At 35.9% G+C, this 23,771-nt stretch overlaps 1 protein-coding gene across 2 annotated transcripts in view; it reads left to right on the top strand.

Moving 5' to 3' along the window:
• Window positions 1–23,771, top strand: part of LOC148952821 (protein Skeletor, isoforms B/C-like) — a 258,085-nt gene that overhangs the window by 6,286 nt on the left and 228,028 nt on the right. For both annotated transcript variants that reach the window (XM_089088109.1, XM_089088110.1), the window contains exons 2-3: window positions 1,426–1,569; window positions 22,198–22,279. In XM_089088109.1, coding sequence (XP_088944235.1) covers window positions 1,426–1,569; window positions 22,198–22,279 — 226 coding nt within the window. The remainder of the gene's footprint in view (window positions 1–1,425; window positions 1,570–22,197; window positions 22,280–23,771) is intronic.

Genomic DNA, 23,771 nt, shown 5'->3' with positions numbered 1-23,771 from the left:
CATCATCTACCCCCCCCCCCCCAAAAAAAAAGCACCCGTAACCATCGTCCTTGTAAAAAAAACAATAATTTAAATTTGTACATCTCGAACTAAACTTTTTAGAGTTCGTATATGTTGAATTTGAGCGCAATTCATTCTTTGGCATATCCCCGATTTTTCAAAAATTACACAATTTTTATTGCAATAACTTTTGTTGGGTAGATATAAAATAACAGACTTAATATATTTGGAATCAGCATAAAAAGTGTTTTTTTTATGGTCTTATTGCTTTCTAATTCTATTTTTAAAATTTCCCTTTTTACTAGTCATGTATTTCCATGAGTAGTGTAACTCCAAATATGTAAAGTTCTCTTATTCTAATGTTGCATATCATTGGTTATTTTGAAAAGGGGGAAAGCGTCCTGTTTTGGAAAGGTGCCAAAAAAAAGTGAAACTTATTTTTAAAGAGCTCGGGACTGAGGCAGTGGCATCTGAGGGCTGAGGGACTGAGAAGTGGCATCTTCCAACATTTACTTATCTTATGTATTGAAAACAAGAAAAAATTAAATACAAAAGGTTTATTTCAAATTCGAGTAAAAAGTGGCTCTGCAAATTTATACAGCAATAAATTAATTTAGAATAGAATATGTTTATTAACTACACTAGCTGGAGCTAACAATAGCATATCATGACTAAAAAAAAAGAAGACGCATGACAAGGATCAAAAACAAAGACAAATAGCAACACAAAAATATTAAAGATGTGCCGCTTCAAGGTCAATAAATTAAAATGAGTCATAAATAAAATTAATATAAAGTTAATATATGTCAAGAGTCAATTTTCACGGTTAAAACATCAATGGTGCTGCCATTTTCTTATTCTCTGTTATTTAAGTTAAGGTTGAACTTATGCTTTACTGAAATCACATCCGAAAGCCGTTTGATCAGTTGAAGAAAGAAGTTGTTACCAAAATAAAGAGTTAAAATGTAGTATTTATATGTAATTTAGAACAATGGTTTAACTATATATATATATCAATAAAGTAGCAACAAAGCCTGCTGGACAAAGGGCATTAAAAAGAAAGAAAGTGATAAACACACAAATATCTAGGTCTGACTCAGGTGACTTGGTGCGGTTATAAATTCTCACTAGTAGCAGAATTTAATGTTTTCGATGTAGAAATTAATCTGTTAGTTCCGTTCAACACCATTTTATAGTTCTAATGAGCTATTATCATTCAGTTTGCAAAATTCAATTAATTTAACTAATCAAAAACGCTCGATCGTTTCATTTAGGAAGAAAAACAGTTATCCAGACTAACGACACAAAAGCATAATTGTTTAAGTTGCTAAACCAGCAATAAAAAATGTTGGATTAAACTTTCTTAAATTTTCTAGCCCCAGATAATTTTTTAAATTGTATTTTTCAAATTTTGTATTATTTTAGGTGTTTTCCTATGTCAAGGAGAGTATTATGGCACATTCATTGGGAATTTTCAAACATTTGCTCACAGTATAGCGGGCACTGTGTATGCAGTTAGCGACGACGCCATCTTTATAAAAGACTTTGTTTATGATGGAACTGGACCAGGTGTGTTTCTTTTTTTGTTTTTCTAATGTGTCATGTTTGGCATCATACCTTACAGATAAACCAAAAGAATTTTGGTTTATCTGTAAGACGAAAAAGCTAACACTTACAATGGCCCTCGGTAAATTTACCGAGCTGATTTCAGGAACCGATTTCAGCATCAGTGGACAAACGATAGCGGTAAGAAAAATTTGTTGAAAGAAGAAATTTATTGCGCGAGATTTTCAAAACAAAAGATCATGGGCACAAATAGTCAACTAGAGTTTATTAATAGTTGCATGATTGATCTCAGCTTAGTTCTCAGTTTAGTTCTCAGCTCAGTAGCGGGGTCTTTCACCGCAGACATCTCTGGCTGACTATTTATTTCTGTCCCTATTTTTTTGTGATGGTCATGATGAAAACCGGCGCTGATTTTTTAAATCGGTGCCGAAAACTAGAAAACTTTTTAAGCTCAAATCGACGCCGATTTCTTTTAAAATCGGCGCTGATTTGGAAATCAGTTCCCGAAATCAGCTATGTGTGCCCAGCCTTTAAAACAATTAAATAAAAAAAACAAGTTTTTTTAACTGAAAGTAAGGAACGAAGTTAAAACTTTCAGTTGAAAGTACTAAAACGAACAGAAATTATTTCGTATATGAAAGGGGCTGTCCCCTCCTCAACGCCTCGCTCTTAACGCTAAAGTTTTTTTATTGTTTAAAAAAAATGGAGTTGTGAGAAAGTCAAACTTTAGCGTAAAGAGCGAGACGTTGAGGAGGGGACAGCCCCTTTCATATACGAAATAACGAAATAATACATAACTTGTTTTTTTTCATTTAATTTTTGAACGTTGTTTGAATTAATGCAGGTTTTGATTTTGGCTCACCGTGCATGAATAATTAAAACAAAATTTGTATATTAATTTTACTTTTATTTGGTTAAATGGCTTTCTCAACACTTGTTTAGTTTTATTTACGAACGTTTTTATACGTAACTTACGAATTAACTTACGTAACGAACTTCTATATTCATATATTTTTAATACGTATATTAGGAGGTTCGCCCCCTAGTCAGTACCTTGCTCTTTAAGCTAAAGTTCGAATTTTGTTCCAATTCTTTAAAAATGACCGCTTAATCACAAAGGCCGTTAATTAGAATAAATAGCTCTTATGAAAGTACTAAAATATCTTTGGCTTTAAGAGCGAGATATTGACTAGGGGGTGAACCCAATCATATACGTAAAATTTTTTGTTCGTTTTAAATTTTGATGTTGCTGCTTACTTTCAGTTGAAAAACTTGTTTTTTAATTTGATTTCTGATCTTTTTTTAAATAATGCTGGGAAATCCGGCGTCCCCTCCATAGCAATGTCCCTTCCCCTATGAATACTTCGTTCATGGAAAGATCCTCCCACATAGCCCCCGACCCCCCCACTACCAGAAAAAATCCCCCCTGAAAACGTAGGTATATTTCCCAATAACCAATACTATATGTTAACATTGGGTAAAGTTCATAACTTTCAGCCCTCTCCCCGAGGACTTCGGGGGATTAAGTCATCCTAAAAGACATAGTTATCATATTTTTAACCATGCTGAACAAAATGGCTATCTCAAAATTCTGATCGGGTGACTTTGGGAAAAAATGAGAGTGGGAGGGGGCCAAGTTGCCCTCCATTTTTTTGGTCACTTAAAAAGGGCACTGCATACGTGATCTTTCTTCTGGCAAAAAATGCAAAATTCTACATTTTTGTAGATAGGTGCTTGAAACATCTACAGCAGGGTTTTCTGATACGCTGAACATGATGGTGCTATTTTCATTAAGGTTCTATATCTTTTAGGGAGTCTTTTCCCCTTTTTTTAAAAATCAGCCAAATTTTCTCAGGCACATAACTTTAAATGGGTAGGACTAAAATTGATGATACTTATATATTTGAAATCAGCATTAAAATCTTATTCTTTTGATGTATCTATTGGTACCAAAATCCTGTTTTCTAGAGTTTCGGTTACCATTGAGCCGGGTCGCTCCTTACTTACAATTCGTTACCACGAACTGTTGGAAAACAACACAGAAGAGAATAAATGTGCTATTCACATTCGTATTCTTTGCTTTCCCTGAATATGCTAATTACCGCTGCTCCACTTGTGCTTGCTATAGTGCTTGCTATAGCATTGCTATAAATATAGTGCTGGCTTTCCTATGATACTTGGTATAGCCCTAAGCTATATAGCCTTAAGCTTGGTATAGACCTAAACTTTGCTGATTTTTTCGCTTCTTTTAAAACTAATTAAAAAAAAAATCCACAGTAGAAGCCTTTCAAAGAAAGTGAAGAGCTGTATTAAATAAAAAATAAGCAGAAATAAAGTCAAATAATTTTCCAAGCATAAGACTTCCACCTATAACCATCAATAAATGAAACAAAAAACGAACAGAAATTAAAATAAATAATATAGTCAAACTAAAAACGAGCAGAAACTAAGATGAGTAACGCTGACGCCCCTCATGCCTTCTAAGGGCCGGAACATAATTTTCATTTACTGAAAACAAATCCTTATTTCGAGCTAAATGTTTCTTTTCTAATAATATTGAAAAAACGCCATCATAACCAAGATTACTGAAAAAAAAAATAATTTATACTGACAGTTTAATATATATATGCTGATATTCATTCCTGATAGTCTTTATTACTGAGATTACTGAAAAAAATGAATTTGTATTGACAGTTTAATATATATATGCTGATATTCATTCCTGAAAGTCCTAATGGTTTTGGATATATTAAAGTAAAAAAAGAGGAAACACTTAAAATGTATTTTGTTTTCAGTAAAGTGCAATTTACGTTCTAGTTTTTAGAAGGCATGGAGGGGGGGGGGGCTGACTGAGTGACGGTATCTCAAATAATAATATGTCCAAAAAGTGCGGTTCAATCCTTTCTAGCGCTATTAAAAAAAAAAAAGTTTCTTCAAGTGAAAGTAAGGAGCTACATTAAAACATAGAATGAAGAGAAATTATTGTGTATATGAGAAAGGTTAGTCCCTCCTCAATACCTCACTCTTTACGCTAAAGTTTGACTTTTTGTTCCAAATATTTAAAAATTACTCCTGAGAAGCAAGGGCTGTTTAATTGGAATAATAAACTTTTTTTTAAATTAAAAAAAAAAAATTTAGCGTAAAGAGCGAAGTATTGAGGAGGAAGCAGCCAACTTGATATACGTAATAGTTTCTGTTCATTTTAACTTGTAAAGTTGCTCCTTAATTTCAGCTGAAAGAGCTTGTTTCTTTTAAATTTAATTCTGATCGTTTTTAAATAATGCTGGGAAATCCGGCTCCTCCTGCATGGAAAATTCCCTTCCCCCACGAAAAATTCCTTCATGGCAAGATGCTCCCACGTACCCCCCTCCCACCAGAAATATCCTCCCTTTTGAAAAATATCTGTATACGTCCCAAAAACCAATGCTGTATGTGAATAATGGGCATGTAAATAAGTTCATAGTTTGCAGCCCTTTTCATGGGGGTTATAGGGGGTTGAATCATCCTAAAAGATATATGATATATTTACTAGATTTTTCGACTATGCTGAACAAAATCCCTATCTAAAAATTTTGATCGAACGACTTTGGAGAAAAAGAGGCAATGTGAGGGGGCTAGGTGCCCTCCAATATCTTTGGTCACTGACAAAGGGCACTAGAACTTTTGATTTGCGACCAGTTGATTTATCTCCCGATCTTCTAGGGCTGCTGGTTCGATACGATCACCCTTAGGAAAACAAACAGATAAACATGCGATGTTTCTGTTGGCAAAAAATGTCCACATTTTTGTATCTAGGAGCTTAAAACTTCTTCAGTAGGGTTCTCTGATACGCTGAATCTAATGAAATGATTTCCACGGAGATCACTTGATGTTTTGGGTTGCTTTCATCCTTTTTTTCAAAAATTGGGCAAATTCTCGCGGGGTCGTAGTTTTTGATGGGTAACTTTAAACTTGATTAATTTTATATATTTTGAATAAACATCAAAATTTGATTCATTTTGGGTCTCCAATGTTATCAAGACCCTGTTTCTTAGAGTTTCGTTTTGTATTGAACCGCATCGCTCCTTACTTACAGTTCTTTACCGCGAACTGTTTTATAATAAGAGAAAGGTTGAGATGGCTTGGACAAGTTCTTCGGATGAAGGATGACGGATTGCCAAAGATTGTCCTTGTTGGCCATCCGTCTAGGGCCGAACGAAAAGCGTGGTCGTCCCCGAATAGGATGGGAGGATGTCGTAAGGAAAGATTTAATGGAAATGAAAACTTCTTGGGAGAGTGTCAAGAGTGAGGGTTTGGATAGATCGGGATGGAGGAGGAGCTTGCGTAGCTTTGTTAACCTCAGGTGGCTTGGTGCTGCAGTGAGTTTTAAGTAGTAACAGTAGTAGTCTTAATGGCAACCAGCGTACATGTTGCAAATACTGCCTTTTTGGTCAATTGATCATCCCCCTCATCATTCTCTGAAAGGCCAACTTAATACCCTCAGTCACTCTGGATGGGGTGGGTTGTAATAGCAACGACAATGATTGTCATATTTGGGAAGAAGATCCAATAGGGAATCGAAGGCCGTATATTTCTTTTTCTTCTAACTTATTTTGTAACTACAACTTAAATTTACGGGTCCTCCTTGCTGTTTTGGATAAGGCAATATTGGCAATGACCAAAATTCAGGTGTCTGTCTTGTTTCTGTTCAGGAACCTTAACCAATTAAGCAAGAAACTTGGAATTTTAAGATAGTATTCCTAAAACCACGAAAATGTAAATATACATGTGCGAATAAAGCAAAATGTTTAAAATGAAAATGTGACACTATGACTGGCCTTTGCTATTTTCTATTTTTTTTTTTTTTATTTGCAAACACTATTTTCTAAAAAAAGCTATTTTCGGAAATTTTTATGTCTTGGGCTTTGCAAACACAGACTGGAAATTTTATTCCGAGAGGGAAGACGACTCAAATAAAAAAAAAAATATAGGTAAAGAGATAAAGAGAAGGTTTAACGCGTCGTTAGAATAATTGTGAAAACTTTGAGCCTCCATCGGGAAGGGGCCACCATTTGGCCATCTTACGTGCATGCCTAGTATTAGGCCCTTACATTTTAAGATAAACTGTAATTTTATTTATAAATATAATCATAGATACCGGAAAAATAATAAATTGCATTTTTAAAACCAAACTAAAAGATGTCGCTATAAAATACGTAGCGTAGATTAAAGTCACGTGACAGAATTGATCAAAATATGGGGAATTATTGGGAAAGTCACAAAAATTTTATATCAGGAGGAAGGAGGGAGGACACTTCGAACTAATTGCTCTTTACCCTCAACAAATACATGGGTTACGTATGAAATAAATATGAAAGGTGAAATATAGGTTTTCTACTTTCATCGTTGCAGCATTATACTTATTTAAACCTTTTCTCTGTATGATTATTGTTTTTAAATAAGTGAGTTAGCTTGTGTTTTTTTTAGTCTCAATTATACTTTTCAAAAACCTGTATCTTTTCATGCTTTTCAAGTCCCAAGATTAGGAGAATACAAACAAAAACAAAAGAGGTATGAAAAAACAGAACAGCTGAAATACCATTATCGTTGGGAGTGGTTATAGTGGTCAGGTTTCAGGGGGTTATAATCTGTGGGTATTACTTGGGTAGGGGTAAGAGAGAGAGAAAAAAGTCGATTTCAGATATCTGGAATTAACAGGTTTTGCTGATCATAAGCTTTAAAGTCTAACTCCTATGAAGTGGCGCAGCATGAATATAACAAAAATACGGCCCAGCTGGGGGGGGGGCAGTATGAACATACTTGAAACTTTCTTTAGGTAATATGCCTTCCCCAAAACCAAAAATAAATTCTGCCATTACATAAAGCTGACATATGGTACCCAATTAGTGACGTAATTTTTTCAAAATCCGGGGGGGGGGGGCAAAGTTGGAGCTAATTTTCCAAATCAAGTGGAAATGACAGTAAAAACTCAAAAATGGACCATTTGATACCATAAAGCTATTATATAGTACTTAAAAACTACTTTAAAGTACCTTTATAAAGGCAAATTTCAAACAGTTCAATAGTGATCGAAACTCTAAAAAACGGAATTTTGATACAAATAGGTATATCAGAAGAACCAGCTTTTTATGCTGATTTAAAATACGTATACTTCATTAAGTTTAGTCTTACCCATAATAGGTTAAGCGCCTGAGAAAATTTTCCCGATTTTCAGAAAAAGGGGGAAAAGCCCCTAAAAGCCAAGTGATCTCAATGAAAATCATACCATCGGATTCAGAGTATCAGAACCCTACTGAATAGGTTTTAATCTCATATCTGCAGAAATGTGGAATTTTTTATTTTTTGCCATAAGAAAGATCACGGATGTTTGTTTATTTGTTTGCTTTTTTTGTTTTTTTCCCCTCAGGGGTGATCGTGTCGACCCAGTGGTCATAGAATATCGGAAAAGAGCTCATTCGAACGAAAATTAAAAGTTATAGTGGTCTTTTTAAGTGACCCAAAAAATTGGAGGGCAACTAGGCCCGTTCCCCCGCCCCTTTTTCCCAAAAGGCCCAATAACTATGTCATTGAGTATAACTATTCGCCCCACGGCCCCATGGGACAGGTCTTCAAGTTATAAAATTTGCTCATTGTTTGCCAATAGTATTTGTGATTCGGATGTAGGCATACATTTTTGGGTGGGGGGGGGCAAATTTTCTGCTGGGGGCTTTTCCACGGGGGAATTTTCAATGGGGAGGGAAGTTTCCAGGGATTGAACTTGTCAAGGGAAAATATACACTGTGGAATTTTCCAGAATTCCTGTACAAAACTATATTTATATGTCTTGCTTTCTCTTTCCCGTCTCAATTTCACGCACAGAGTGGTAAAGAGTAATTGTCTGGGGTAAATTATCACCAGGATTAAGTTGTCTGGAAGATATTTCCGTGGAGAGGGGGTTTCTCTGTGGAGGTGGGGCCAGATTTCCTAGCATTATTAAAAAAATGATCAGAAATTAAATTGAAAAAACAAGTTTTTTCAACTGAAAATAAGGAGCAACATTAATACTTAAAAAGAGCAGAAATTATTACGTATATAAGGTGGATTGCTCCCTCCTCAAAATCTCGCTCTTTACGCTAAATTTTGAATGTTGTCCCATAACTTTAATAATGACACCTGAAACACAAAGGCCGTTTAATTAGAAACAATAAGACGCTTTTTTAAAAGTACTAAAAAACTTTAGCGGAAAGAGCGAGGTAATGAGGAGGGGGCAACCCCCTTTATATACGTAATAATTTCTGTTCGTTTCAATATTGCTCCTTACTTTCAGTTGAAAAAACTTGTTTTTTTTTATTTTATACTAAAGAAAACAGACTCGTTTCTGTGGATTCTTGAATTATGCAGGCTTATCTTAGTTTTGACAAAACTTTTGAAGAAACTAAATTTCAGGTGGTGGGGGCAAACTGGGATCTGGGGGAGCTAACCAAGGTCTAGGATGGGTAGTTACCACCCTGCAAAATAGCAAATTACGCCCCTGTACCCGACACTAAATGAGAAGGCCTGACTAAGACCTAGTGCTTAGGCGAGGCCTAATTATGTTCTTTTTTTGCTTCCATGTTAAGTTCTTTGAAAACTTAGACCGGTTCTAGTTAGTCCTAGTTTTAGTCCTAGTTTGGAGGCTTGTTGCTATCATGGAAACAAGTTGAGTTAGGTGAATGGAACTTTCTTGAATGAAACCACGGCCTAGAATATATCCCGGGATAGCGCTATCAAGATACTATCTCTACCCTTTTCTTATTTCTAGGGATTAAGATTAAATTCATGTAAATTTTGACAAAAAGATTTTATTTTAATCTTGGGTTTTCAATCTCTTTTTCATTGGCTCAAGTCTTTTAAAATAAAATTCCTATTATCTCAGTATGATTCTAAGCCACATCAAGGTTTCCCCCCTAAATTTAAGATATATATTTACTAATCTTTTAAGCCTTATAAGTCAGGATTGAGCAACGGAATGAGGCTTGAAACACTTTCCTTATGCCTCATTTAAGCATTCTATTTCTCATTGTTTTGCTTTTATAACACCAAGGTTGTAAAAGGTTGCCAAAGGTCATCATCCTTTTAAGGGGGAAGGGGTTGATATACACACTTTTGTTTTGCCTCATTTGAGCAGTAAATCTATTTGTCATTGTTTCATCTTTATAACACAAAGATTGTAAAAGGTCATCAAAGGTCAGCTCCCTTTGGACGGGGAAGAGGCGGATGTAAGTACTTCAAAATACGCTTCCAGGGAATGATGAAAGCTCTAAATTCATTCTGGGCTCACCTACCTCAACTACGTACTTTTCAAGATCGATAGAAGCCTCTGATCTAGAATTTTACAACTCGTACCTATTTTCACCTTAAGGGAAATATATTCGTTTTTTTTCATAATGCATTTCTTATATTGTCTGAAAGATAAATTAACTTTCCTTAAAACCTGATAACTGGTAGCACCATTTTTGACAGGATTTCAGTATCAAATTGCAATATCATTATATTTTTTTACGTCACTACCACTATTTTTGCTGCGTGACATGAAAATATAGCCTAGTGTTACTAACCGCTATCTAGCACAAAACTTTCTCGCCTCTCTCTTATAGGTTTTATATCTTTTACTGACTTCTTTTCTCGAATCGTCTTTTTTTACTGCTATTTTTTTGTAGCTGGCTATTTGTCTTTCTTTCGCTTTGCCCCTTCTTTATTATTATTGCCTATACTCTAGCATTCCCCCCGACTTTCCAAAGCCCTTTTGTGGGAATACTTTGAACACGATTTGAGTGTAAAATTGCTACCTCATTATTTTTTTTTACCTTATTATCATTATTTTCACCAATTTGCCTCATGTGGTATCAAAATGTCAGTGTTACTAACTGTTATCTGGGACAAAACTCTTCATCTCTCTCTTATAGGTTGTATAGGAAAGCCGGCGTTTACTCCCTCGACCCCCCCCCCCCCCGCATAAAATACCCCCGTAAAATAGCCCCACATGGAAAATACACCCTGGAAAATAACCCCCACGGAAAGCACCCCTTCACTCCCCCCACGGAAACCCCCTCGGGAAATACTCCCCGCAAAATGTAAAATTGTGCATCCAAAGAGGAATAAAGAAAAAGGAAAAGAATTCTTTAGGAGAATTCAGGGTAATTCTTCCCAGAAATTTCCTCCCAGCTGAGTATTTCCCCAGACAATACCTTCCCCCCGAAAAATGTGCGTATATTTCCCAAAAACAAATAATCTGGAAGCAATGGACAAATTACAAAACCTAAAAAGGCACTTAAACTTCTTCAACGAGGCTCTCTGATCGTTTTGCAGCAAGAGAGGGAGGGAGATACTTCAAAAGTTGAATTTTAATGCCAGAAACATCCCAGCTCTCATTGAGCCTTAAGATAAGTACAGAATTAGTTCTAAGGGAGAGACGAGGGGAGAGTGGAGGTAGAGATAATATATAATTCCCAGGGCTGTAACCAGGACTTTTTTTTAGGGGGGGGGGTACAAAAAGACCTTAAAAACCCATCAAAATGTGAAATTTATCCTTAATCCCTTTTGATTTATGGGAATTTTTCTGGTCTACACTGTTATTATGAAAGTAAAGAGTAACATTAAACCCTAAAATGATCGCCATTTATTCCATATAGGAGGGTGACTACCCCTTCCTCATCTCCTCGTCCACCCATAGTTTCAGAAACTTCGGATGGTGCTAATTACATCAGGAATTGAGAGTTCTAGTGTTTTTTTTATACGTCGAGAATGACTGGAGTCCTACCAGCCGTGAGGGGTATTTTCCAGGGGGAGGGATATTTTCCATGGAGGGGGTATTTTCTGCAGGGGTATTTACCGGAGGGATTTTCCACGTGGGGGAGGGATATTTTCCGTGGAGAGTATTTTTAGGGGGATATTTTCCGGGGCGGGATATTTCTGCGAGGGGGGGGGGTAATTTTCGCAGGGTGAAGTAATTTCCAGGGGGATATTTTATTTTGTCTTTGTTTTATTATCTTCTTATATTCATTTTTTCTCTCCCTGTTTTCCGTTAATGGTATCACCCCAGCTTTCGTTAAAAACCGTCAATGGGATTACTATTTTTGTACGATTTGAATCCAAAATTAGTTAAATGTTGGGAAGTTTCAACCCCCTTCTTTTGTAGATTAATTACTGATTATTTAAGTTCTAATGTTGTTTTCCACTTCCACACAATTTGTTTTATATTTGATGATCTCTTTATTACTTTCTATCTCACTTTTCTTATTTTACTAACTCATCTCGCCTGACGTGAAAATCTCAGTGCTGCTATCTATCGCCAAACCTTTGCATTACAATTACAGGTTGAATAGACATCTTTTGCTACGTTTTTTTCTAGAGCGGTTTATTTACCTTTATTTTCTTTTCAACTAATAATTCGTCTCCATTCCCCTATATCCCTCTTCTATTAATCCTTATATTCCTTTCATTTTCTAACCCCCTCTTGCCTGTATTTTTCTTTTAGAGGAAAATGGGATAGCCAGCAAGACATCTAAAAAATAAAATAAAACTCTTTACTTAAATTAAAAAATTAGATGGGAACAATACAACAGTACTAGGTCTCATCAGTATAGCAAAAAAACTGAAAGGGAAGGGGGAATAAAATCAAACAGTTCGTGGTAACGGACTGTAACTAAGGAGCGACCCGGCTCAATAGTAACAGAAACTCTAAAAAACGGAATTTTGATACAAATAGATACACCAGAAGAATTAGATTGTTATGCTGATTTAAAATATATAAGTTTCACCAAGTTTAGTCTTACCTATAAAAAGTTATGTCCTTGAAAAAATTTGCCTGGTCTTCGAGAAAAGGTGGAAGCCGTTAGCGTAAAAAGCGAGGCATTGAGGAGGGTACTGCCCCTTTCATATACAGAATAATTTCTGTTCGTTTTAAGTTTTAATTTCACTCCTTATTTTCAGTTAAAAAAACTTGTTTTTTTATTTAATAAAAGAAAAACAGAAACCATATGTGAAAAACATGAAATACTACTGGTAGTAGCATGCAAATCTTTATATTTTAGTGGAGGATTATATTTTAGGGGTGGATTATATTTAAGGGAGTCCCAAACCTTTTCCTCTTGCGTATCTGTTTGCAGCATGTGACATAAGACCTATCAGTAGCAGGAATTCTAAAAAGTTGCAAGTTTATTTATCTAAGGCCTAACAGTTTTGCCCCTTTATAGCCTAATTTGATCAAACAGAGCAAGAGATACTGCTATCCTTTACTTACAGGGTAAGAACTGTGCTTTGATTTCATTCGTTTATACCTATGACATATTTTCGTAGCCCATTATATAAGTCCTTATAGAAATGCAATTTCTAGAAAAAGAAGTAACCCACCCTGCGCCAATTTACAAAAATGTTGACGGGATCTTTTAAAAACAGGGGGGGTCAAAATATATCTACAGATAACAATTGCTTATCTCCCCCCTCCCCTACCATTGGTGCCTCTAGCTATAGATAGATAGATACTTTATTAGCTACTGAACCGGAAACCCGGTATTTCACATCTACAACTACAAAAATGTAAATTGGCACTAAAGGAAATGAGAGCAAAATACAGGAAGGAGGAAAAAATGCGGATAAAATAAAAAAGAGAAGAAACAAGGACTACGATCTAAATGATAAGAATACTTGAGAAATCATATATGAACATTAGCCTCTAGCCATAAGCAATTAAAAATAACGCAAAATACCGCAAATTAACGCAAAATATAAATTAAACGCAAAATAAATGCAAAACAACGCAAAATAACGCAAAAATAACGCAAAGTTGAGTTCCATCTGATTGGTTCTTTTGTGGGAAATTTTAAGTCAGTTAAGTCCTTTAGTCGTAACATCTTTAGAAATAGTCTTTGTCTTTATTTATGGATAGGCTTTATGATTTTTACAAATTTTGATATACGTTTGTTTATCATGGTATATTTCATAACAGATATCTAAAAAACAAAAATTGAGTATGAGGAAAAACACTTTAAAATATTAGGATGCAATTTAAGTTTTTTGGGAAGGTAGTTAAGGAGAGATATTCTGTTCTTTTTTTCTAAGCATGTTAATTAATACACTCCAACAATTAAAATGACATTTCCTTGTTTTTGGTTGTCTGGAAAATTCTCCCTTGTCACAACAGCACTTTGAAATTATCCTCGTTCTGTAATTAAAGAATAAAATTATATTGTTGTTAAAACAGAAACCACTTTTTTCACTACAAAATAGTAAGAGCTTTACATTCTACTAAGTGTAGTTAACAAACACGAAAACTTGTTATTAACTTACACAATAGCATATGTTATGTTAATTTTAATTATGCTAGTAAACACAAATGTGTTGAGTAACATATTTTTTTGCTTTTGTGCAGAACCAGAAAAAAAATCTTTGAAAAATCGTACTGCAATGTTTAAAATTCTTAATTTTATTTATAATAATTTTTTTTAAGACTTAACAAAAGCCTCATTGAAAACATTAAAAAAAACATGTTTTTTTCAAATTAAAGTAATATGAAGCATTAAAACTCAAAACGAACAGAAATTACTCTGTATATGATGGGGTTACCCCCTCCTCAATACCCTGCTCTTCCAGTAAAAGACGAAAACGAACCCATAGTAACTCAAATTGAAAAAACGCGTTTCAACAAAAATCTCGCAAGTGAGAAAAAATAGCAATTTTTCGCTTGTTTAAGGATAGTAACTATTATCTAAATTAGTTTTAATAGTAAAATAGTAGTTTGAAAACATACTTCAGGGAATTTAAAAAAATAGCCTGAAACCCCACAAAATGGTGTCAGATCAAAATTAAAACTGGACTTTTACTTCTCCTCCATCTTTAGCAGCGTCCCACTAGCGGCGAAGAAAAAAGAAGAAGAAGAATAATGTTTGCAGCAGTAGCTGCAATCCACGACCCATAGTAAACCAAAACTAAAAAAAAAAACACATATCAAAAAACTTGCAAGTGATAAAACTGGCCGTTTTTATTGATATAGGTATGGTGGCTATTATTTAAATTAGTGTTAATAGTAAAATATTAGTTTCAAAAGAAATTTAAAATAGCCTGAAACCCTAATAAATGGCATCGGATCATACCAAAAAGAAATCCCTTAGAATCTTTATCGCAGAAAACCCTATTCAGGATACTTACAGTTCCCTGGTTTGAACAACAAGGAAAATCACTTTTTCGTATGAAAAGACATATCATTTTGTGATATGCCTCTTTTTTTTATTTTACTGCTAAGAGGACAGTGAAACATAGATAAGTATTTAAGGGCTTATTTGAAAGTCAATTTCTTTGTCTAGTATCTTTTATAAGTAACAAAAGATAATATTAAATAAAATGCAATTTTTGACAAGAACATCTTTCAGAGGCAACGCTATAGTGTTACCTATAGTAAAGGTCATACGGCTCCAATGTTTTATTTTTTTTTTCCCCAGAGGCACTTCATATGGAAGGAGTCGTCATAGAAACTTCAAAGGGGGCTCTTTCGATTGGAAATCGAGAGTTCCAGTGCCATTCTTAAGGGTCAAAAGGGATTGGAGGGCAACTAACACCCCTTCCACGCCCACCATTTCCCCAAACACATCCAATCAAAATTTTGAGATAGCCATTTTGTTCAGCGTAGTTGATTTCCAGATAGAAATTATGTTTTTGAGGAGGACGCTCCCCCACAACCCTCAGGGCAAGGGTTGTAAATTATGCCCTGGGGGCATATAAGGTTTTTATAGAAAGCTTTGCCGTAGAAACTTAAAAAAGGACTCATTCCATTGGAAATTCAAAGGGCTAGTGGCCTTTTGAATAGTCGAAAGTGACTGGAGGGAAACTAACCCCCCTCTCACGCCCACCTTTTCCCCAAGCACATACAATCAAAATTTTGATTGTATCCAATCAAAATTTTGAGATAGCCCTTTTGTTCAACGTAGTTGAAAATTCAGGAAATTTGGTCTTTGAGGATAACACCCCCCCATAGCCCTTAAGGCAAGGGTTGTAAGTTATGCCGTGGGGGCATATAAGGTTTTTATAGAAAGCGTTGTCGTAGAAACTTCAGAAAGGGCTCATTTGATTGGAAATTTAAATGGCTAGTTCCCTTTTTAATAGTCAAAAGTGATTGGAAGGCCAGTAACACTTCTTCCACGCCCACCATTTCCCCAAACATATCCAATCAAAATTTTGATATAGCTATTTTGTTCAACGTAGTCGAAAGTTTTGGGAATTATATGTTTGAGAAGGACACTCCTCCACAGTCTTCAGGGCAAGGGTGATAAGTTATGCCCTGGGGGCATATATGGTTCCTATGGAAGGAACGCTCGTATAAACTTCAGATAGGGCTCATTTGATTGGAAATTGAAAGCTCTAGTTCACTTTTTAAGCTTCAAAGGATATTGGAGGGTAAACAGCTTGGCCCCCCCCGTCCCTTGTTTCCCAAATGCATCCAATAAAAATTTTAAGATATATATTTTGTTAAAAATAGTTCAAAGATCATACAACAAAAATTCCAGTGTGGGCACAACCCCCAGGGCCCGAAAGCAGGCGTTTTAAGTTTTTCCCTGGGTGCATAGATGGGTCTTATGGAATGGATTTTCGAATAAACTTAAGGGAGTGCTCCTGTGATTGGAATTGGTAAGCTTTAGCTCAGTTTTTGAGAATCAATAAAGATTGAAGGGCACCTAGCCCCCCCCTCCTCCACGCCCTTTTTTCCACAAACCCATCCGATAAAAACTTTGAGATAGCCTTTTTTTTAAAAAAAATATTTCAAAGACCATATAACAAAAACTCTGGGGTCGAAACAGCCCCCCCCCCCAGGGCCCGATGCCAGGTGCTGTAAGTTATGACCTGGGGGATTATGTGACTCTTATTGAAGAGATGCTCGTAAGAACTTCACAGAGGGATCAATTTATTGGAAATTGAAACTCCTAGTTCAGTTTTTTAGATTCACAAGAGATTGGAGGGCAACTAGCCCCCCCCACGCCCCTTTTCCCCCAAATGCATCGAATAAAAATTTTGAGATAGCCATTAAGTTTAAACTTACTCAAAAGTCAGATAACAAAAACTCAGGTGTCGCCACAACCCCTCAGGGCCCCGGGGCAGGCGTTGTAAGTTATTCCCTGGGGTATATATAGTTATTATCAAAGGGATGCTAGTATAAACTTCAGAGAGGGCTCATTTGATTGAAAATTGAAAGTTTGAGCTCACTTTTTAATAGTCAAAAGAGATCCGAGTGCAGCTAGCCCCCCCTTCTTTTTCCAAACCCATCGGATGAAAGTTTTGAGATAGACATTTTGTTAAAAATAGTTCAAAGGTCGGATAAGAAAAAATCGGGTGTCAATAAAACCCCCCAGGGCCCAGGGGAAGGCGTTTTAAGTTATCCGCTAAGGGCATGTATGGTTCTTATGAAAAGGATGCTCGTATTAACTTCATAGAGGGCTCATTTGATTGGAAATTGAAAGTTCTAGTTTACTTTTTAAGAGTCAAGAGAGTTAAGGACAACTAGCCCCCCTTGCGCTCTTTTTCCCCAAACCCATCCTCTACAAATTTTGAGATAGCCAATTTTTTAGAAATTGTTCAAAAATTAGATAACAAAAACTCCACCCAGGGCCCGGGGGATAGGCGTTTTAAGTGTTGTCCTGGGGGCGTATATGGTTCTTATGAAAGGGATGCTCGTATAAACATCAGAGAGGGCTCATTTGATTGGAAATTGAAAGTTCTAGTTGAATAAACAAGAGTAAAAAGATATCTGAGGGCAAATAGCCACCCCCACACACCCTTTTTTCCCCAGGCCCATCCGATAAAATTTTTATAATAGCCATTTCATTAAAAATTGTTCAAACATCAGATAACGAAAATTCCTGTGTCGACGCAACCCCCAAGGGCCCGGAGGCAGGCGTTATGAGTATTGCTCTGGAGCATATATAGTTTTTATTGAAGAGATACTTGTATAAACTTCGGAGGGCTCATTTGATTGGAAATTGAAAGTTCTTGTTCACTTTTTAAGAGTCAAAAAAGATCGGAGGGCAACCCCCCCCCCCCCCCAACCCTCCACGCCCTAAATGCATCAGAAAAAATTTGGAGATAGACATTTGGTTAAAAATAGTTCAAAGTTCAGATAACAAAAAACTCCGGTGTCGACACAGCCCACCGGGGCCCGGGGGAGGCGTTGCAAGTTGTGCCCTGGGGGCATATATGGTTGTTATGGAAGGGATGCTCGTATATACTTCATAGAGGGCTCATTTGATTGGAAATTAAAAGTTGTAATTCACTTTTTAAGAGTCAAAATTGACTGTAGGGCAGCTACCCTCCCCCCACCCTCCCTTTATATTTTCTCAGGGGCACTTGACATGGAATGCGTCGTCGTAAAAAATTCAAAGGGGGCTCATTCGATTGCAAATCGAGTGTTCTAGTGCCCTTTTTAAGAATCAACAGTGATCGGAGGGCAACTAGCCCCCCAAGTTCTTTTTCCCCAAATAAATCTGACAAAAAATTTGAAGTAGCCATTTTGTTAAAAATAGTTATAAGATCATATAGCAGTAACTCCTTTACGTATGGCCATTTCGTTAAAAAATAGTTAAAAGGTGAGATAAAAAAAAATCCTTTGTCGACATCGCCTCCCAGGGCCCAGGACAGACGTTGTAGCCAAAGTATTGCTCTGGGAGTATATATGGTTCATACGGAAGGTATGCTCGTATAAACTTTGGAGAGGGCTCATTTGATTGGAAATTGAAAGTTTTAATTCACTTTTTAAGAGTCAAAAGTGATTGTAGGGCACCTAGCCTCCCCCCACCCTCCATTTATTTTTTTCCCAGAGGCACTTCATATAGAAGGGGTCGTCGTATAAATTTCAATGGGGGCTCATTCGATTGCAAATCGAGAGTTCTAGTGCCCTTTTTAAGAATCAACAGTGATCGGAGGGCAACTAGCCCCCCAAGTTCTTTTTCCCCAAATACATCTGACAAAAAATTTGAGGTGGCGATTTTGTTAAAAATAGTTCAAATATCATATAGCAAAAACTCCTTTACGTATGGCCATTTCGTTAAAAACTAGTTAAAAGGTCAGATAAAAAAAATCCTTTGTCGACACCCCCTCCCAGGGCCCAGGGCAGACGTTGTAAGTGTTGCTCTGGGAGCATATATGGTTCATATGGAAGGTATGCTCGTATAAACTTTGGAGAGGGCTCATATGATTGGAAATTGAAAATTTTTGTTCACTTTTTAAGAGTCAAAAGAGATCGGAGGGCAACTAGCCCCCCTCTCCACGCCCTATTTTCCACAAACCCATCCGATAAGAACTTTGAGAGAGGCATTTTTTTCAAAATAGTTCAAAGGTCAGATAACAAAAACTCCGGTGTCGACACATCCCCCCAGGGCCCGGGGGGCAGGCCTTGTAAGCTCTGTCCTGGGCCGTATGTGGTTCTTATGAAAGGGATGGTCGTATAAACTTCAGAGAGGGTTCATTTGGATGGAAATTAGAAGTTGTAGTTTATTTTCTCAGAGTGAAAAAAGATCGGAGTGCCCTACCCGCCCTCCACGCCTTTGGGTTTGTCGGATGGATAAACCCATCCGATAAAAATTTGAGCTGACAATTTTGTTAAAAATAGCCCAACCATCAGATATTAAAACTCTGGGGTCGACACAACCCCCCAGGGCCCAGGGACAGGTGCTGTAAGTTATACTTTGGGGATATATATGGTTCTTATAGAAGGGATGCTCATATAAACTGCAGAGAGAGCTCATTTTATTGAAAATAGAAAGTTCTAGATCATTTTTAAAGTGTCGAAAGAGACCGAAGGCTAGTTATCCCCCCCCCCCCCCCACGCCATTTTTCATCAAACCCATCCGATAAAAATTTTTAGATAGCCATTTTGTTAAAAATAGTTCAAACATAAGATAATAAAAACTCCGAGGTTGACACAAACCCATTTTTTCTCTTTGATACCATTTTTGATACTTTGATGAACATTTTTTTTTTTAAGTTAGATTTTGAAATAAGGAATTTTTAAAAACTTGTAACTTTTTGCAATCAAAAACGAATAAAAATTAATTAAAAAAATTTCCAAAAAATAATTTTTTCAAAGAAAAGTATAGGCCATTTTAAACTTATGCTCAGAAGATTCAAATAGCTGTTAAAATTCAAACTCAAAACGACCAGAAATTCCTATTAAAGAATAAATGAAACCCAAAACAAAAAGAAATTAAATAAACAATCATAGCAAAAACATACAACAAGTAATAATATAAATGAATAAATAGATCTTAAAGCGAGTAATGCTTAGATTGAATACGAAAATCAAGCTTAAAACGAAAAAAAATATATATTGAATATGAAAATCAAGCTTAAAACAAAAAAAAATTCCTATTGAAATATAAATGAAATTTAAAACGAACAGAAATTAAATAAACAATCAATGCAAACTAACATACTATAGATATTAATGCAAATTAATAAATAAATCTTAAAACGAGTGAAACTTAAATTGAATATGCAAATCAAGCTGGAAACGAACAAAAAACACTACAAACAAGAGTTTGAGTGTTCCCTCTTTCTCTCATTGTTAAAGTCTAAAACCAACTGGGTCATTGGCGCTTTACTGAAAACTATATGCATCTTGAACAGTCTTGGAAAGTATAAAGAACATCGAATTGAATAATTGATGTATAATGATATTAATTGTTGAAAGATCCATCAGTTCAAGAATTTATTTCACTGTAATTTTATTTCATTCCCAATTTTGTAAGAACTAGAAAAGAAAATATTTGTAATATAATTCGTTTTCAGTGAAGCGCCAATGACGCAGTAGGCTTTTGGTTTTATTTAGAGTTAAGGAAGGAGGCAGTATCCAAACACTTGTTTGTAGTGAAACTATATTCGTCTTAAACAATTTTAGAAAGAACTAATAAATTAAACTGAATATTTAATGTATAATGATATTAATTGCTGAAAGCTCATCAGTTCAAAATGTTACTATAATTTTAATGTTTATTTTCAATATTAAGTACAAAAGAAAATATTTGTCATAAAATTGGTTTTCAGTAAAGCACCAATGACGCAGTAAGTCATTGCCCCTCCTATTGGTGCCGTTGATTCAAGCAGGGAGAAAGAGAGCAGGGATTTCCCTCAAAACAGTCCGAGATATCATTTTTGTTCGTACGTTGTTGTTTATGCTATGAAAATAAGAGAACGCTACAGAAAAAAAATCGTTTTCCTTAAAGCAGAAATGACACTCGGGCCTTTAGGAGGCTTAGAAGGCGTTAGCCCTATTCCTGTTCGTTATTTCTGTTCGTTTTAGGTTTGAAATATTAGATTACATTAATTCCGCCCGTCTTTGGCTTAATATAGATCTTTATTTTTCTTTGAAAAACGTCCTTTTTTAAAAAAAATTTTTGATATACCACAGGCAAAGCCAAGATTATAAGTGGAAATGCCTAGAATAGAAAATAGCACATTGGCAAAAATAGGTCGGATGAAAACCTTCCCCTTTCTGTGAAAAATGTCATGGTTCACATGGCTCAGGGCTCACATGGGAGAATATACTGCCTCAGAATAGCATAAAATAGTTTATATGGAAGGCAATACTGCTTTTATTTTGATTATTAAAGCATTCAACAACTGCTGCAAAACAAGAACTAAAAGTAAATAAACCAAAATTATTTTTTATTAATGAAAATCACCTACCAAAAGTTTTGTTCTTGTTTGGTTGCTTGTTTTTTTTATAATTTAATTTCTGACTGTTCTTAATGGATGCCAGGAAATTCCCCCCCCCCCTCAAGTAACATTTCTCCTGGGAAATTCCCCAGGTACTTTCCTCAGCACGGAAAATTCTCCCTTGGAAAATATCCCCCCCCCACAAAAAGTCACCCACAAAATCCGTATATTTCCCAGTAACAAATTTATATGCAACTTACAGCCCTTTCTCCAGGGACTATGGAGGGTCACGTCATCACCAAAAGTATAGCTTCGACTATGCTGAATTCAACGGCTATCTTAAAGTTTTGATCGGATGTTTTTGGGGGAGAATGGGCGTGGAAGGCGGGCTAGGTGCCCTCTAATCTTATCGGTCACTTAAAAAGGGCGCTAGAACTTATGGTTTCCGTTCAAATGAGCTATTTCCCAATCTTGTGAAACTGTTGGTTCAAAACGATCACCCCTGGGAAAAAAACGCCTCCGTGATCTTTCTTCTGTCAAAAAAAAAAAATAAAATTGCACAATTTTGCAAGTAGGAGCTTAAAACCACTACAGTAAGGGTCTCTGATATTTTGAATGTGATCGTGTGATTTTCTTTAAGATCACTTGATCTGTTTGGGGGTATTTTGTCACCTTTTCCAAAAATCAGGATTTTGATGGGTAACACTAAAATTAATGAATCTTATATATTTGGAATCAGCATAACAAGTCAATTCTTTTGGCGTGTTTATTGCTATTGAAATTCCGGTTTTTAGAGTTTCAGCTACTATTGGGCTGAGTCACTCCTTACATACAGTTTGTCACCATGAACTGCTTAATATCAACAATAGTGCGCTGACACTAATTTGAAAGAGCTTATTTTAGGAACTTCATTAGGCTGTTGAAAAGTCTTAAGTGTTTTGATATATTTTTTTATACGGTAGTTTTTTTGTGTTCTAGATGCGTTTTTCTGGACGGGTGTCTCTCCAAGACCGGAGCCACGAGGAATTCTCATACCATATCCTGAAGTGAGAGATGGAAGGTAAGTACCCATAGAGAACATTACATTTGAACCTAAATTCACCTTCCTCATTTTTTCATGAGCAAAGACCATATTTAAATAGAATAAGGATGATATTTTATGGTAATTTCAGGACAAACATTTAAGCTTCTTATAGCTTCGATTACACGCTTATTTACAATGACAAATCCTAATACCACTGGGCAATCTTATGCCCAAGCCAAACTGTAATCACTCCTGTGAGTAAAAAACAAATTGACACAACAAACTTTGTGCACAAACAAACTTTGTGCTACCTTAGAGTAACTAGGGTAACTTGATCTTACCTCACTTGCACTGTCTACCTTCACCAGCGGTAGGTGACTTCTAGGCAGGATAGTTCATCGGAAACCTCTCCTGGTAATTAGCTAAAGCTAAAATAAGCTCACAAAAGAAGTTGCTCCCAACAGAAACTTCACATGGTGACCGGACGACGCGTGGCAGAGCTCAGTAGAAATAATCTTACTGCTATTCCTATAAAATTTTCGCGGTGTTGAAGCACCTGAGAGCAATATACTCGCAGACACTTTTAGTCCATTCAATCTTTTCAAAGATCAAACAGTTCGTGGTAACAAACTCTAAGTAGGGAGCGACCCGGCTGAAAACTAACCGAAACTCTAAAAAAAAAAGAATTTTGATACCAATAGATACATCAAAAAAATCAATTTTTATGTTGATTTCATATATATAAGTTTTATGAAGTTTAGTTTGACCCATAAAAAGTTATGCACCTGAGAAAATTTGCCTTATTTTCGAAAAAAGGGGGAAACATCCCCTAAAAGTCATATAACTTTAATGTGATAAACTTTAAATGTGATAGTATGTTAATGAAAATCGCACCATCCGATTCAGCGTGTCAGAGAACCCTATTGTAGAGTTTTCAAGCTCCTATCTGCAGTTATGTGGAATTTTATATTTTTTGCCAGAAGAAAGATCACGGATGCGTGTTTATTTCTTTTTTTGTTTTTTTGTTGTTTATTTTCCCCAGGGGTGATCATATCGACTCATTAGTCCTAGAATATCGCTCGAGGGCTCATTCGAACGGAAATTAAAAGTTCTAGTGCCTTTTTTAAGTGACCAAAAAAATGGAGGACAACTAGGCCCCATCCCACGCTCGTTTATTTCCCAAGGTCACCCGATCAAAATTTTTTGATAGCCATTTTGTTCAGAATGGTCGAAAAATATAATAACTATGTCTTTCAGGATGAATTACTCCCCCACAGTTCCCGGGGGAAGGGCTGCAAGTTATGAGCTTTACCCAATGTTTACATATAGTATTGGTTATTGGGAAGTATACAAACGTTTTCGGGGGGATTTTTCTGGTAGGGGGGGGGGGGGTCGGGAGTTACGTGAGAGGATCTTTCCATGGAGGATGTTTTCATGGAGGAAGGGACATTGATATGAAGGGGGTGCTGGATTTCCCAGCATTATTTTAAAAAATGATCAGAAATTAAATAAAAAAAAAAGTTTTCAA

The sequence above is a fragment of the Artemia sp. Qi Xiang Cuo genome, chromosome 4 (genome assembly GCF_049724085.1).
Source record: "Artemia sp. Qi Xiang Cuo chromosome 4, ASM4972408v1, whole genome shotgun sequence".
Taxonomy (NCBI): domain Eukaryota; kingdom Metazoa; phylum Arthropoda; class Branchiopoda; order Anostraca; family Artemiidae; genus Artemia; species Artemia sp. Qi Xiang Cuo.
Note: the sequence above shows the minus strand (reverse complement) of the source record. Positions and strands in the feature narration are given on the sequence as shown.